The sequence below is a fragment of the Narcine bancroftii genome, chromosome 5, assembly GCF_036971445.1.
Source record: "Narcine bancroftii isolate sNarBan1 chromosome 5, sNarBan1.hap1, whole genome shotgun sequence".
NCBI lineage: Eukaryota > Metazoa > Chordata > Chondrichthyes > Torpediniformes > Narcinidae > Narcine > Narcine bancroftii.
Genome location: NC_091473.1, coordinates 233,279,577 through 233,296,025, shown reverse-complemented (window position 1 = coordinate 233,296,025; position 16,449 = coordinate 233,279,577). Strand labels below are relative to the sequence as shown.

The 16,449-nt window shown below is 38.1% G+C and overlaps 1 protein-coding gene across 8 annotated transcripts in view; it reads left to right on the top strand.

Moving 5' to 3' along the window:
- LOC138765038 (receptor-type tyrosine-protein phosphatase R-like) overlaps positions 1-16,449 on the top strand; it is a 64,283-nt gene that overhangs the window by 29,650 nt on the left and 18,184 nt on the right. For 7 of the 8 annotated variants that reach the window (XM_069941688.1, XM_069941692.1, XM_069941693.1 and 4 more), the window contains one exon: positions 9,133-9,316. In XM_069941688.1, the coding sequence (XP_069797789.1) occupies positions 9,133-9,316 (184 nt within the window). Of the gene's footprint in view, positions 1-9,132; positions 9,317-9,336; positions 9,480-16,449 lie in introns of those variants that run through there. The other variant, XM_069941694.1, reaches the window with a different exon arrangement.

The window sequence follows — 16,449 nt, the reverse complement described above, 5'->3', positions numbered from 1 at the left end:
ACAATTACCATTAAGGTTGGTGCAACATTGTAACCAGTGTTTGAATCCACGAGCTATATGAAATGTTTTCATACATTCTCTCCATGTCTGCGTGGATTTCCTTTGGCTGCTTCGTTTTTCTTCGCTTTTCAAAACCTGCCAGGGTTGTGGATCAATTAGGTGTAATTGGGCAATACAGGCTCGTGAGCCAGAAGGGCCTGTAATCATGCTCTTATGTCTATATTTAAAATTTAACCACAAGGCTGAGAAACTGCTTCTTCCCATGGGCAGTGTGGCTTTTGAACAACTGAAATGGACTACTCAAACAAACACTCCAAGACTATTATTAATTAAACTATATTTATTTAGTTTTATATATGTACACGTACTGTACTCCACATACATCAATTGGCTGTACGAGTGTTATGTCTGGATGTGCGTTTGAATGGTTTTTTTTGCACTGAGGACCAGAGAACAGTTTCCTCAAGTTGTACTTGTATAATCAGATAATCATAAACTTGAACTTCAACTAGCATAGAAAGAGGTTAAGAACTGTAGGCTTACTCAAACTGAGAAGCAGAAACCTCAGAGAGACCCAGAAAAAAATCCAAGAAATTTTTAAACTGACAACTGTACACACTCTGACAATAAATTTGAACTTGACTGGGAACTCCTGTTGCCCCAATGAATACAGAGGTGATGAGTGAGTAAGTTTTGGTGTGAGTTATAAGTTGTGAGTTGGGATAGCACGAGCTGAGGATGAGACAACGATACAGGCTGATTAGCAGCGTTTTCGGAATTGCCAGTCCTGCAAGTTTAAAAAATAAATGTAAAATTACACACTATACAAATTTGAAGGCAAATAAAGGCATGGATTATTAAATATATTTTTGAAGATTTATTGGAGCCAGGAATGCATTAAGAAACTGCAGAGAGTGGTAAACGCAGCTCAGGCTGTCAGATAACCCACCCTCCCTTGTACCTTCTGCTGTCTCGGGAGAACTACTAACATATTAAAGGATTCATCCTCCCTTTATCATACTCTCTTCTTCCGCTGGGCAAAATATACATCTACCTGAAAACACAACCCCTTAACTATTGTCATCAGATTCTTAAATGAACCTCACAATGGCAAAAATATGCCATTGCACTGTATTTTGTAACTGTACTTTTCTCTCTCTGTTGTTTTTCTCTGCACCTTGCACTATTTGACTATTGGAAACTCCACTTCCTATTCTTTCATCTTGTTTATTTGTTTATATATTGGTTATATTACTACTGTTGTGTGAGTTGAGTTCCTCAGATGGCACACAAAAGAAAGGTTTTCACTATATTTCAGTAACGTGACAAGAAAACAATAGACCACCATTAAATTCAATTTACTCAAAATTGAAATCAAAAAGCCAAATGGGAAAGTATATGGAAATTAGATTGGAGGTGGCAGGTGCACCTAGATCATGCACTCGTAGAGCACAGCAAACAAGAGACGCCACTTTACGCCACAAAATTCTATCCAAAGAATGTATATGGAAAATCTCACATTCATGTATGAAGCACTTTGAGGCACTGTTGTAATACATGAACCACATTGGCCAGGTCCCACAAACTGCAATGTGATCACAGCCGAATTATTAGTTTAATAATGTGCCTCGTGGGCCATGCCCAGGCAAGCTCTTCTATGCATTGCAGAGAGTGGAATTTTAGCCCACTGCCATTTGACATGCTAGTGGATAGAATTGGTGTGGAATCATAGCTGTAGATGCAACATTATGAATTTGGGACTGGCATTGCCATTGGGTAGAATGACATAAAGATTTGTCACATTGAGGTTTTTTATATATATATATATATATATATATATATATATATTAGTCTACAATGGGCAGAGCTGCGACAATATGTGTGGCCTGAATAATGTGCTACCACTAAACCATAACAGATACATTTCATTTTCTCTGAAAAACAGGACTGTCAGTTGACTGTTTTTCTGAAAAATGTTTCTTTCACTTCTCAACATGGAAGACTGATCAATGACACAGGAAAGATAGCAAGAGGGTAGAAACATCGAACATAGAAAATAGGTGTAGGAGTAGGCCATTTGGCCCTTCAAGCCTACACCACCATTCATTATGATCATGGCTGCTCAGTACCCAGTTCTTGCCTTCTCCCCATACCCCCTAATCACCTTGGTCACAAGGGCCAAATCTAACCTACACTTAAATATTGGCAGGGAACCGGCCTCAACTACTTCCTGTGGCAAAAAATTCCACACATTTACCACTCTCTGAGAGAAGAAATTTTTCCTCATCTCAGTCCTAAAAAAACTTACCCCTTATCCTTAAACTATGGCCCCTGGTTCTGGTTTTTCCCAGCATTGGAAACAACCTTCCTGCATCTAGTCTATCTAAACCTTTAAGAATTTTATGTTTCTATAAGATCCCCCCTCAATCTTCTAAATTCCAGAGAATACAAGCCTAGTCTATCCAACCTTTCTTCATATGCGAGTCCCTCCATCCCTGGTATCAGCCTAGTGAACCTTCTCTGCACCCCCTCCAAGGCAAGGATATCCTTCCTCAGATAAGGCAACCAAAACTGCTTGCAGTACTCCAGGTGTGGTCTCACCAAGGCCCGATACAGCTGCTGCAGGATCTCCCTAATCCTGTACTCAAATCCTCTTGCTATGAATGCCAACATACCATTCCCCCTCCTCACCGCCTGCTGCACCTGGTTGTTCTCTAGTATAGGCGAACAATGCCAATAGGTTTTTACTGCTGAGAATTTTCTCTCTCTCATACACTGGATGGATAGATAGATAGAATTGTTATTATATTGATTATCGATTCAGGCAAACAATCAGTCTTAAGCTTATTCTGTTCCAGTGCTACAGTGAATTATTCCCTGCACTAAATCTATATTTAAGATTTTTTTTGTGGCCTTCACAATGAAAAATCAATGATACCATCAAGAAAACAAAGCCGCTATATTTGAATTAAACCCATCTTGGGAATATAATGCAAGAGGTAAGCAGGCCTGCTCTTCATTTAAGATTAATATTGAATCTGATAAAGAGCTAAGGCTATTAAGTTCTGCATAAAAATTAATTCAAATCTCAAAGTACATGAACAGAAAAAAATAATACTTGTTACATTGGCATTCTGCTGATCATGTGAAGTCGAGTTTAGTTGGGAACAATTATGTTATATAGTCAGGATAATGTGAACTACTTTGTGATCATGTAAGAATACACCCTTCTCTCTGTAGTAACTGTAGTACACCACTGTGGGGTGTACGTACATGTAAATGAGTGTGTGTGAACAGTTTCCTGAGATGGTGGAAGTCATCAGTAAGTTAAATCTCTTGTTATTTGAATCTTGCACCTCTACGTTATTTAAGAAGCCTCCCAAGTAACAAAGAGTCTTAACAAATGATTAGTAATTACTGTATTAGATATTGTTCCATAACTTTGTTAAATACTAAAGTTGAAAAAAATCATAAATATAACATTTTTCTTTATATATGATTCAAGTGCACTCAACAATGATCAGTAGCAAACGGTTAATCTTCTTAAAATACATGGTATCTGGCACAAATAGGAACATATTTGCCTGTGGTTCCCAATCTCCTTTTGGAGACTAGATAGCTAAAAACCACACCAAGAGATTCCAATCAGATAGATGGACAGTCAAAGATGGTGTCTTGAAAAATAAATGTGAAACAACGGCCCTGTTTGGTGTTTTAGGTTGATGCAAGACCAAAAGTAGCAAACTGTCTTTCCATTATTTCAAGAAAAGCAGGGAAGCATCCTACATGTCAATTCATCTATTTATGTCATAATTAAAATGACAAAAACAATCTGTTGTTTTCCCACACATTAGGAAACAGTGCTGGGTAATTATATCAATCATATTTTTAGGGTGAAATGATAATATATTTGCATGCCTGCTTAGTATGTGAAATTCCACTGACTGTCAAGTGGGATCATTTTGAGCACAATTGTGTGTGTGTGTGTGTGTGTGTGTTCCACATTCCACATATCTGGTGATAACCATGTTCTGCTGTGTGCATTCTACCCCACTTCTAAAATTCAATTCCACTGACTTCAGTGGAATTGAATTTCAGAAATAGAATAGGTGTTTTTAAATTATGCGCTTAAAGCTTCTGAATGCAGTTAAATAATATTGCTCTGATCATGGATCTAGTAATGGGCCCCACACAAAATAATTTAGCTTGAAACAAAAAGCAGAATTTTCTATACCATTGCACTTGAAATAAAATTATGAACTTACCATTTTTTGCAGAGATAATTCTAATGAGTAAAATGTTGAGATTTATTTCCTCAATGCAATGCAAGACATTAGAGTTTAGAAAAGTGGGGAAATGCATCTTTTTAATGTTCAAATTGCATGAAAGAATAGTTTTGCCTCAGTTGGTTTGCACTTCCAGCTCCAAAGCCACCAGTGATAAAGTGACCTCGCTACTTACGGTCTGATGTTTTTCTTGTGTCAGATGCAAACCTGATAATGTCATCCCACACACAGCAGCCATTTTCAGCATAAATTGGAGCTTAACTCTGCATCAGTCGCATAAGAACAAGGAACAAACCTGATAGCAGATCAGCAAAGAGATGTAAATGGTCACACAGGTCTTCAATGTGACATTGATGTTTAATGTTTTTTTTTATGTTGAGTCCTTCAACCCAAGATGTAGCAACATCTGAAAGACTGATCAGCCCATTCCTCACAATGAAATAGGTCCACACAATATGACATGGATGAGGACATGAGATCTGGTCACACACACCAGACAAGCAAATGCTTTTGCACCTCTCCTCCAAGCATGCTTGTCTACAGCTTATCTGTGGCTGTCATGGAAAGAGATTTGTTAAGATCTGACCATATTCCCGGAATTCAGCATTTCAATAAAGCAATATTTGAAAGTTGTCCATGTTGGTATTGTAGAGATAAAGCTCTAATGTGATTTTTTTTCCATAATGCTTGATATTTTGCAATTCGCCCTGAGACCAGAGTATCTTCTGTACTGCCTATCCAAGGCATCACATTAGGATGCATTAATTTTCAAGATACAGTAAACCCCTGGTATCCTGCCCTTATGGGTATTGGTAGATACTGGATCAGTGAGTTTTCTGGTTGCTTGAGACTACATGTTGTGTGAATGGAGAACTAATGGTGAGGTGTGCCAATTTTAAACATTTGTATTTTTTACTCATTTATTTTTGGCAATTTTTTTTGAGGTTGCTGCTTGCTTGAATTCCAGATAGCAGAGATTTTACTGCACCAATATTGAAATTGTCCTCGACTATATAACATCTTGTAAATTTTGCACAGTGTAATATGTTTCAGAAATTGATTTCAATTGAACTGAATTTCGGAAAGATAGCTTCTGCTACATCAGATATTTAGTGCTTGTTTCCAAGATTGGACACAACTTGAAAACATTTTTTTAGATATTAATCTGCTCAGCCGCAAGTCAAGCAAAATGCTAAAGTGATCACCCCAGAGCTAGATTTGAGAAAGAGTTAACAAAATACATACCTGCACCATTCCCACTTTTGCACAAAAGTTTCATGGAAATATTTTCCTTTCATGTTACAAAATATTCCACTGCCATGCAGACATCAAGAAGCGCTGGATGATATTACTCTAAGAAGGTGACTGCTCAGCGAAATGAGTCAATCTAAGTAAATCCGGGAAGGATTTACTATAACCAAAATATGGATTAATAAATTGTGGATCATCGTTGACCCCTTTTTCAAGTGTAACTTTAAGCTGAGGTTAATCCCAACTGCAGGGTAACTGAATATGGAAGTTGAACATTCAAAAGTCAAAGACTTTTAGATAGGATGGGAAAAAACGATATGAGGGTAGTGAAATATGATCCTAGCTCAGCAGACCATGATGTGCAATTAAAAATGTTTGTTTCAGCTAAGAAACACCATAAAATAATAAGGGCAGGAAACATTAACAAGTGTTACTTAGAAGCTTCCAAACAATAACAAGTTTTTTTGGCATAAATCAGAAAATTGGTGCATGTTTCATACACAATGGGACATAATGATCTACGTTTCGACTGGATGAACCAAATAAGTAGTAAAAAGATAGAGGATAAATCCCTAAATGTTTTTCTAACTAAACATGTTGAAGAAAAAAATAAAAGGCAAATAGTTATTTTTGATGTGGTTTTAGTAAATGAGTAAGCGTTGATTCGTGATTGGGGTAAAGGTGCCTTTAAGGAAGACTAACAGAAAGAATTTTACACTGATTATTTAAGTGCTGTAGTTTGGACCTTAAATCTAAACAAATGAAACTATGAAAGTTTGAGGAGCCAGTTAGCTTTGATTGATTAAAAACCTATATTAACAGGTAACACGGCAGAACAGTGTAGTGACCAGCATTTAAATAAATATGTGATATGCAGAAAAACAGATCAAGAAAAGTCATCCATCTGTGACTGACAGAGGAATAAGCAGGTGACATCAAATCAAAGGAAGGGGATAATAAATTTGCTGGAAAGAGCAATATATCTGAAGATTAGGGGTATGTTAGAGCTCAAGAATTAGTAATAAAGGGAAGATGAAATATGAGCAAATAGCTATGAAATATATGACAATAAGACCAGTGAGGGTAAATGTGGATCATTTACAGACCAAAATGGGAGAAAAAATTAAATCATCAATTTTTGTTCGTCTTCATGGAAAAAGGCACAATAGATCTTGCAGATATACTTGTAGAGTTGATGTTTTAAAACTTCATCGACCCAGGGTCAATTGCGATGTCTGGTGTTGTCTGTGAGCAGTTTGCACCTATGCCAGTGACCTATGGGTGCTTTGCTTTCATTCCTACAGTTTGGAGGTGAGTGGCAGAATCTGGAGGACACAATGAGAAAGTGCAGAGAATAAAATGGGCGAGGTGAGAGAAGAATAGGTGTAAAATAAAAGGGATACTCTATGATTCTGTGAATGAAACGTACCAAATAATTTCAGCTCCATAAGCTGGGTGAGGGGAGTATACGTCTGAGGAGTCTAGAACCAAAGATCACAGTCAGAGAGTGAAACAAATCATCTTTTGGCATGAAAGGTTATTTTCACATTGGCATGGTGTATGCATCTGCAAAGACCCATGCTGGAGTCTCAATTATGAACAATTCATTTCATCACAGAATCCGATGCATTGTTTCTCCTACCACTGAGAATAATTAACTGAAGATCACGAGTAAATTCAAGTTTATTGTCAGCTCCAAGGTACAAGGAATAAACCCAGACTTTTTTTATTTCCTTAAAAGAAGTTTTGGCAGGCTTGAAATGAACATAGAATATGAAATGGGACCGCATGATGTCTGTGCCAAACGTGATCCCTAAATTAAATTAAAACATTAAATTAAAAATTTTTTAAACATTTTTAAAAATTTTTTTAAAACATTTTTTAAATTTTTAAAAACATTTAAAAAAAATTTTAAAACATTAAATTAAAACATTAAATTAAAACATGATACATATTCCTCCATTCCCTGCAAAGTCATGTGCCTTTTAAAAGCTAGGATCATATCTGTTTCTGCCACTGACCCTGGCAGCCCATAGCAGGCACCCACCACATTTGTGTAAAAAAAAAACTTGTCCCAGAAACTTTAGACACTACCCCCATTCCCCATTTCACCCCACAATTTAAATGCATGTCCTCTATATAGGGCATTTTTTTACCCCATCTATTTAGTTTATGACTCTCATAATTTTATCCATTTTAATTTAGAGATACAGCATGGTAGCAAGACCCTTCTGGCCCATAAGCTTGCGTTTTTATTCGTTCTCCCCTCAGCCTCTCACACTCCAGAGAAAACAACCCATTTACCCAACATCATTTTACAGTTCAATAATCTCTCCAGTGCCCTTTCCAAAAATTCCATTGCATTCCTGTAATTGGGGTGACCAGATTTTTTAAAAATTTACACATACAGCACGGTAACAGGCCATTTCAGCCCACAAGCCCGTGCCGCCCAATTTACACCCAATTAACCTGCATCCCTGGTACGTTTTGATCAGTGGGAGGAAACCTGAGCTCCCCAGGAAAACCCTCACAGACATGAGGAGAACATAAAACTCCTTACAGACAGCGCGAGATTCAAACTCTGGTCCTGGTTGTTGGCGTTGCACTAACTGCTACACCAACAATGTTGCACACGGTATTCTAAATACAGCCCAGAAAATGTTTTATAACGCTGTAGTAGGACTTCCTTACTCTTATACTCAATTGTAAAGCAAGTAGACCATATGCCATATTTGTCACGCTAATTATTTGCTTGGCCACTTTCAGGAGCTATGGACTCCAACCCCCTGATCACTTCTGCCCATCAGTGCTGTGAAAAGTACTGGTATTAACGATATACATTTCTTTACATTTGATCTCCCAAAAGTCCTTGGCATGCATATAAAGGACACCATATCCTGGACTCGTGGCACATCCTCATTAGTCAGAAAGGTGCAGCAGTGCCTACACTTCCTGAGGAGGCCGAGGAGGGCAAGGCTACTGATCTCCACTTTGACAATCTTTTACTGGAGCACCATTGAGTGTCCTGTCTGGCTTTATCATTGTGAGGTGACTGCACAGGGTCAGACCAGATGTATACACAGGAAATCAACAGTATCCTGTAATTGTGACAAGAGTAACCCCAAGCGACTGTACGTTAAGGGCTCATCAAGGGGCCATTGATCTTTGTATTTTGCACTGTGGTGCATGCTTTATAGAAATAATGAAGTCTGATAGAGGTGGAAAAAGATGAAGCGGAATCAATGAGTGAAAGATTGATGTCTCCATTGGGAACCTTTGTCAACTTTTGGCAGGCTTTGTAATAAACTCAGGTGATAGGTTGCATCTTGACAAAGCAATTATTGTCAGCACACATGGAAATGGTCTTGGACATCAGCTGTGATTATTACCTCCTAGTGCGATGCCAGGCACACCTCCAGGGCTGTTCCTGCCTCATTTCCTGATTGCGTTTAACCTTTCTGAAAATGATCATGAGCATTTTGTAAAATGTGAAAAAACATAGCTTTTATATGCAAATTATGTATAAAAATGTGTATAAATAGGTTCAATTTACAGCCACTAATGGAATTTTTTTTTCTTTTTCTATAATATTTAGAAGAGGATCTAATGTCTCCCTTACACTGGATGTAAGTGCCCTGGGAAATATAGAACCCATTAAATCAGTCTCTACCCCTCGAGAAATTACTCTGCAATACCTACAAACCACTGGTTGTGTGCTAAACAAGGAACAACTAAAAGAAGCTACAAATAATTTGCAAGCACTGGAAGCTGAATTTTCGGTAACATGTTTTAAATTTACTCATTCCATCCAACTTCTAAATGATGGATCTGTCGCATTTATTGCGAGAAATCTTTGCAGTATACAGTAAGACCCCTGTTATCCAGAATTCAAGCAACCAACAGCCTCAAGTAACCAGCAAAACAATTGCGGAAAATAAAAAGGTAAAAAAATACAGAAGTTTACAATTGGTTCTTTTTTCAACTATTTGCAAAATTTACAAATCAATTATTTTTGGTCTTTATTATATTTTTTCCTTTTTTTGAATCAATTAGTATCAAAATTAATAGTTGATTTTCTCAGCAATTGCTCAGGTTGGGGTTAGAAATCAGATTAGTAATAGATGTTTTTTTTTCCTTTTTTAAAAAAGATCAGTAACATGGATAAAACACAGGTTGTTTATTATCTATAATTTTATTTTATCTTGACCTGAACATTATATAATATATATTTATGCAACTTTATTATTATTTTCCAAACCACCAATAAAAAAGATAGAAAAAGAAAGAAAATTGGCTCCTCCTAGCAGTCAGTTCACCAATCATGCAACATGCAATCTCAAACGACTGGAAAATTCACTTATCTGGCATCTACCAATCCCTATAGGTGTTGGATACCAGGGGTTTTACCGTATTCTAGAATGGTGACATCTTTCCACCCGCTCCCCTTGCTGTATAGTATGAAGTATCATTTGCTACCACAGATAATGACATTTGATAAGGTCTCTCATGGTTGGCTGATCCAGAAGGTGTACACAGTATAACTGGTGTACAAAGTGAACCGATTGTTTGGATTTGGAATTGGATGGATCGTAGATGATCAAGAGTGATGGTGGAAGGGTGTTATTCTGGCTGGAGGTTCATAAACAATGGTAGTCTACAGAAATCAATGTTTGAAACAGTTATTTATATGTAAAATAATCTGATCAAAAAGTAGATGGAAGGGCAAGTAAGTCTGCAAATGACACAAAGATTTTTGGTGTTGTGAATAGTGTGGGGACTATCAAAGAATAAAACAAGATATAAATCAATCACAGATATGGGAGAGAAAAATGTAGATGGAATTTAATCCAGAAAAGTGTGAGTTGTTGCACTTTAGGAGATCAAATGGAAGAGGAAGAATACAATTAATGTGCACAAGGATCTGAGAGACCAGATCCATAGTTCATCAAAAGAGATCACACAAATACGTAGGAGGTAAAGAAACCATAAAGATTCAAATATTAATTACTTCAAGACGTGAGGTCCTTTCGTGAACCATTGCCATAATCTAAAGTTTTAAGACTGATCTAAACTTCAATGCTCTGTAATCCGAGTTTTCGTCACTTGATATCCACATGTTAGTTTTTTTTTAACCTTGCTAAGTGGAAGGGGTTTTCACCATATGGGATTTTTTTTTTCTTCTTCTGCATTCGTATCCTACCATATAACTGTACAGTTATTTTTGTATAATTGTAAATTTCAATGAAAAATATTTTTAAAAATGAAGGGAAATTTGATGGAGGAGGGGGAAGAAGCTATTTTTGCACCACTGGATGTTTGTCTTTGGGTGCCTACCTCCTTCCCGATGGTAGCAGCGAGAAGGGGGCATGGCCTGGTGGTGAGGGATCTTGATGATAGAGGATGCTTTGCCTCCTGTAGATGTCCTTAATGGAGTGAGGGCTGATGCCCAAGATGGCACTGGCTGATTTTCTTCCTGTGCATCAGCACGTTCACACCAGACAGCGATGCAACCAGTCATCATGATCTCTATGGTACACCTGTAGAAATCTGCAAATCTCCTCAAACTCTTCACGAAGTATAACCTTCTTCATGAATGTATCAACATGAAGGCTCCATCATAGATCTTCCTAGATGTTGACACCCAGGAATTTGAACATTTAACTTTTCCACTGCTCATCGCTCAATGAGGACTGGTTTGTGGTCTCCCGTCTTCCCCTTCCTGAAGTCCAGAATCAGTTTCTTAGCTTGAGTGCCAGTTCGTTGTTGTGACACCACTTAACTAACTCATCCTTCTCCCTCATTTCCCTCTGTGATTCTGCTGATGACTGTGGTGTCGTTGGCAAATTTGCAGATTGCATTTGAATTATCTCTAGGCACACAGTCATGGGTGTTGGGACAGTAGAGGATTGGGCTAATCACCATACAGGCCCTTTAGCCCACAGAGTAGTGCTGGCCTATGTAAACTGGCTCCCTATTTTTCCCTACCTCACGCTCATATTTTGTATTTAATGGTTTCATCGCAGATTCAGATAGACCACAAGCATTATTGCAGGAAAACCTCAAAATACCTCCATCATGGTATTAGTGTTGAAAAGGAATCTAAGGATATATTAGCAATCCATCAATATACCCAGCCCTGATGACTGGAAATCTTCAGCTATTGTTCCAAGAAGTGGCAATGATAACAGAGGTTATCAATTTCTTTCCTTTCTCAGTGAAATGGGAATGGTGATCTCACCATCCAACCCATATTCTTGGACTTGCCTGTGAGCCAGCCCAGACCTGTCACTCGTCCTGGCCAAAAAAAACCCCAGATGCAATCAGCTCTTCAATGTGCAGAACTGATTACAATCATCCTCCAAGGCCATCTGCAGGATTGGACATTGCCAGTGATTGGATGTAGTAATCAAGAGCACTAAGACAGACAAGATCTCACAGCATTTAGGCAGAAGATAAATTAATATTTCTCTACTTCCATCAACATGGTGGGAAATGTTGACTTTGTGCTGTCCTCATAGCAAATGATCAGTAATACTAGAGAAAGAAACATGGGAACTGTCATGGAACTGCTATGGGATGGGGATTGAGAAGGTCTTCATTTAAGATGCAGTCAACATTATTAATTTAAATGTGCCAGTCGACTTTGGCTGCCTGTGAAAACAAATGTTTGTTGATGAAGAACTCAAGCCCAGCACAATGCTCATGGCCTCCCAACCCAGAGTTCTCTCCCAGACCAACATCACCAGCAGTAAGCTCTTTACCATTTCTGATGTGCAGGCTAGATCATTTGTGTACCTGAAGCAAGCAATCTACTCCACGCTAATTCCCATGAGGACAGAAAAGGAGGTCCTGAAAATTTCCTGCAAAAATGCCTCATGAAACTTCTGACCAAAGACTGCTCAAACTTATTGAGAAACATCTGGGAAAGTAACCGATTTGTTCAGTCCCTCTGACAGGTGTGCACGGATGAAAATTTAAAAAAAGAATAATGCAGATGCAGGAAACCTGAAACAAAAACAGCAAATCTTGGAAATATTCAACAGGTCTAAGCTTTAGGGCTCTGACTTGAAATGTTGATTCATTTTTTTCTTCCTGACCAGCTGAATATTCCTAGCATTTCCTGTTTTTGTTCTGCAGCCACATGAATATTAAGCCCAAACACTAGGAGGTTTGCACAATGGTACAAGAATAAAATACGAAAATCTGCAGACCCTGTGATTGAAGTTAAAGCACAGTGCTGGAGAAACTTAGCAAGTCAAGCAATGTCCTTAACCAACATATTGGGCTTGAGCCTTCATCAAGGTAAGTTCAGGTGCCTGCCTACATTTTGCTCGCACCTTGATGAAAGGCTCAAGCTCGAAACATTGGCTATGTATCTTTATCTTTGCTACATAAAGGACACTGTTTGGCCTGCTGAGTTTCTCCAGCATTGTGTTTTTCAATTTTGTTAAATGACACAGTTAGCTCACCCAGCTGCGTCAAGCTCCACCTGCACTAACAGTAGCAGACTCTGTGGATCATGGAAACCTTAGAACCTTTTGAACTGTTGTGGAAACAAATCACTCTAGACCCAAAGGGACTGTTCAACAAGGGATGATTGATGCAATTGATCTCTCCTTGGTTTTACTTGCATTTCAACTCCTAATTCCAACTCAACAGGGTAAATTATTGGCAAATTTCTTTCCTAGCATCCTATTCAGAGAGGGAGGGTCAGTTCACAATCTTGACCTGTGACTACATTGTAGTGAAAAGCTAATGCTTCCAGCAGTGTCTAATGACAATTGAAAACAGGTGTTCCCCTATTTACGATGGTCTGACTTGCGATTTTTTTAAGATACGATGGTTCAAATTTGTACTTCAATTTCAAATTCCCATCTGTTCCCGCACTTGCGATATATGGATTGATACTCTCACAATGCTTGGCAATGGCAGCATCACGCAAGAGTATCATACAGCATACGCTCTCTCATTGCTGACTCAACCATGCTTGCGGTCTCTGTAGTGATCATGCAAACAAGTGAAATTGATGATCCTGTTGTTTTAGCATCCCCACCATCTAGCAACTGATTTTCAGTTCAATGGTTCAAACATTCTCCATGCTCATGTGCTTTCAGCTTTGTACATTAATGTTTTTTTTTACAGTGTGGAATAAATGTACTCAAATTTTAATTATAAAAAAAAATGTTACGAGCAGTATTCGTTTTCAACTTACGATGGATCGGGCAGAACCCAACCCCAGCATAAGTTGAGGGGTATCTGTAGATGCATTAATGGTGGTATATGACAGGCCAACAAAGGGACGCTGCTGTAAAATTCAGCCTTGCTCAGTGAAGAGGGAAGAGAGAAGTCATTAAATGCCATGGTCCATGATACCAGGATCAGATGAGGATAAAAGACGGACCAGGTACTGAGCAGAATGTTGGGGAGTGAGTCATTGTTTAGTGGGATGCGATATTGGATGATGGATTAATTTGGGTGGAACAGGGATGTCTGATTAGACAGAAGGTGGGCTCAGAAGTTGGTCAGTTGGTTGAATGAGGCCTGTGTGCAAATGAAATAGGAGTCATAACTTGGTTGAGAGCCTTGGGAAGAGATTGGTTAAACAGAGATGAAAGGGGACTTTATGCTGAGGTGGATTCTCACTTACAACTGCATGACCTGGGACATGCTCTGACAGATTGTCTTTAAAGGCCAGTGAAGGAGGGTTCACACCATTTCTGCTCAAGTGGTTCTGCAGTTCAAGGGCTCACACACACTTGGTCAAGAATTACTGAAGTGATTGACCAAGCAACTCCCGATATCAGTCTGTAATATGCAGACTCCTCCCGAATGGAAAAAATCTCAGACTTTTTGAACTCACAAGTCAAATGCTTTCTTTTAGAATTAATATTTATTTCAAATTTGAAAATTGAATTGTGTAGCTCATGTAAATTTGGAGTCATACAGCTCAGTGTTGTGGCAATCTCTGCACTTTGCATTGTGCAAAGTTTACTGAGGTAAATGTTTTTTTACATTAATCGTAAAGTAATATGATAACTGGCATATTATGGCTTATCAATGATTCAGAGCAATATGGCAAATAAATGTCCACACTGAACAAAAAGCCACACTATCATTCTTCGTGTTGAGCAGCTGAACCACACATTTGGACAAGGTTTGGAATTTTGAAAAAAATAGTAGAAAACCTTTGCCATCCTAAAATGTTGTATTCAAATCCAGCATTTAAAATGATATCTATTTGGCAGACTTGACCAGAACTGGCAGCACCAAGAAAAAGATTTATGATCAGAAAGCAAGTTCAAACTGCATTTTAACAGAAGAAGATGTGTTTATTTTTAGTGGATCAAACAGATCAAAATATTTTAATCAACTCATCCACTAAGAATGAGACTCACTGAAAATAAATGTGATCTAACCCAAACTTTCAACTCAATTGCACATTTTCCTTTGGTTGGACTCCTAAACATTAGCACCATCTATAGGCTATTTATATTTTATTCTGGGCTCAATTATCTTTTTATCAATGAATTCTAGGTTTAATTGGACCACATCCTGGCTCCAGCTTGGTGCAGGTTAGTCACCCAGTGTAGAGCTCGTCGAAAGAATCAAAGACTTGTTGATCCAAACCAAGGCTTTTATTAGCAAAAGACAGGAGCTCTTCACAGGTGGCCGACCAGTCCGGAATGATCCGACCTGGCTAGGGACACAACCCTTTAAGGCCCAGACAGTAGGCGTGGCTAAGCTCTCAGCCAATCGCTGTAAGCACAGTCTAGATACTGTAACTATATACACTATATACATTGGTGATAGATCTGTACTATCACACCCAGATTGCCCAATATTGGAATGCAGTCTGGAAAAACGTATTGGAAACATTGGGAAAAGACAGGGCTTCACTGCTGAGGATCAGATTTTGTCCACCATGTTCTGACAATCATTGGGTAATTGCAAACATAGTACTCTTTGTGCTGAGCACATTGCTAGGACAGACTGGTGACTTACTTCAGTTGCAAAGCACAGAATAAGGAATATATGCCATCATTTATGGAACTAATGAACTAAATGTGTGTAACAACAAAATAATGAAAATGGGAATAAAATAAATGTAATTTCTGATTTCATATTTACTTGGTGTTTCCCATGTTTATAGTTAAATGGTAGCTTGAAAAATCTCTGATCTTATTTGTGAATGAAATATACAAATGCACTTTTTGTTGTTTTGTGATAGAAAATGCAATGAAAGCACTCTAAAGTCCTATACAAATAAATAACAAAGTAAAAGCATAGTCAGGACTGGTAATTATTAGCTTTAGTATATCAATGAGAAGAAGATGGAACTGCTCAATGAGAAATATTCTTGTGCCAAGCTAAAATCCCTAATTCAGTATCATGCACAAGATTAAAATATCAATTGTCCACCTCAATGCAGATCAATTTGGAGGTAGGTGGGGTCTGAAGAAGGATCAATTGGTGGGATCAGATGGAAGATCAGTTGGTAGTTTCAGGGAAGGGAAGGATTAAGACTTGATCAAAGTCAGTATGCTGGAGAGAACATAGTCATCCATAATTTTATGGTTTTCTCAAAAAGAAAATTCCTTTCATCTCCCTCACCAGCAATTTTATAGCTGCATCTTATAAAGATGCTAAATTCAGTTAGTCTGTGTGTGCCATACCTTTTTTTCTGGACCATACACTGCTTTTCTTAACAATAATATATTCAGAAAATGAAAGTGCAAATAGCACATTGAGATTGTGTTAACCTAATCAAAAGCACTCCCAGATTTGCAGTTATGCTGCATCATAGGACATAGATACTGTGTAGAGCACGTCGAAAGAATCAAAGGCTTGTTGATCCAAATCAAAGCTTTTATTAACTAGAAGACTGGAGCGTATCACATGTAGGTCAACCAGT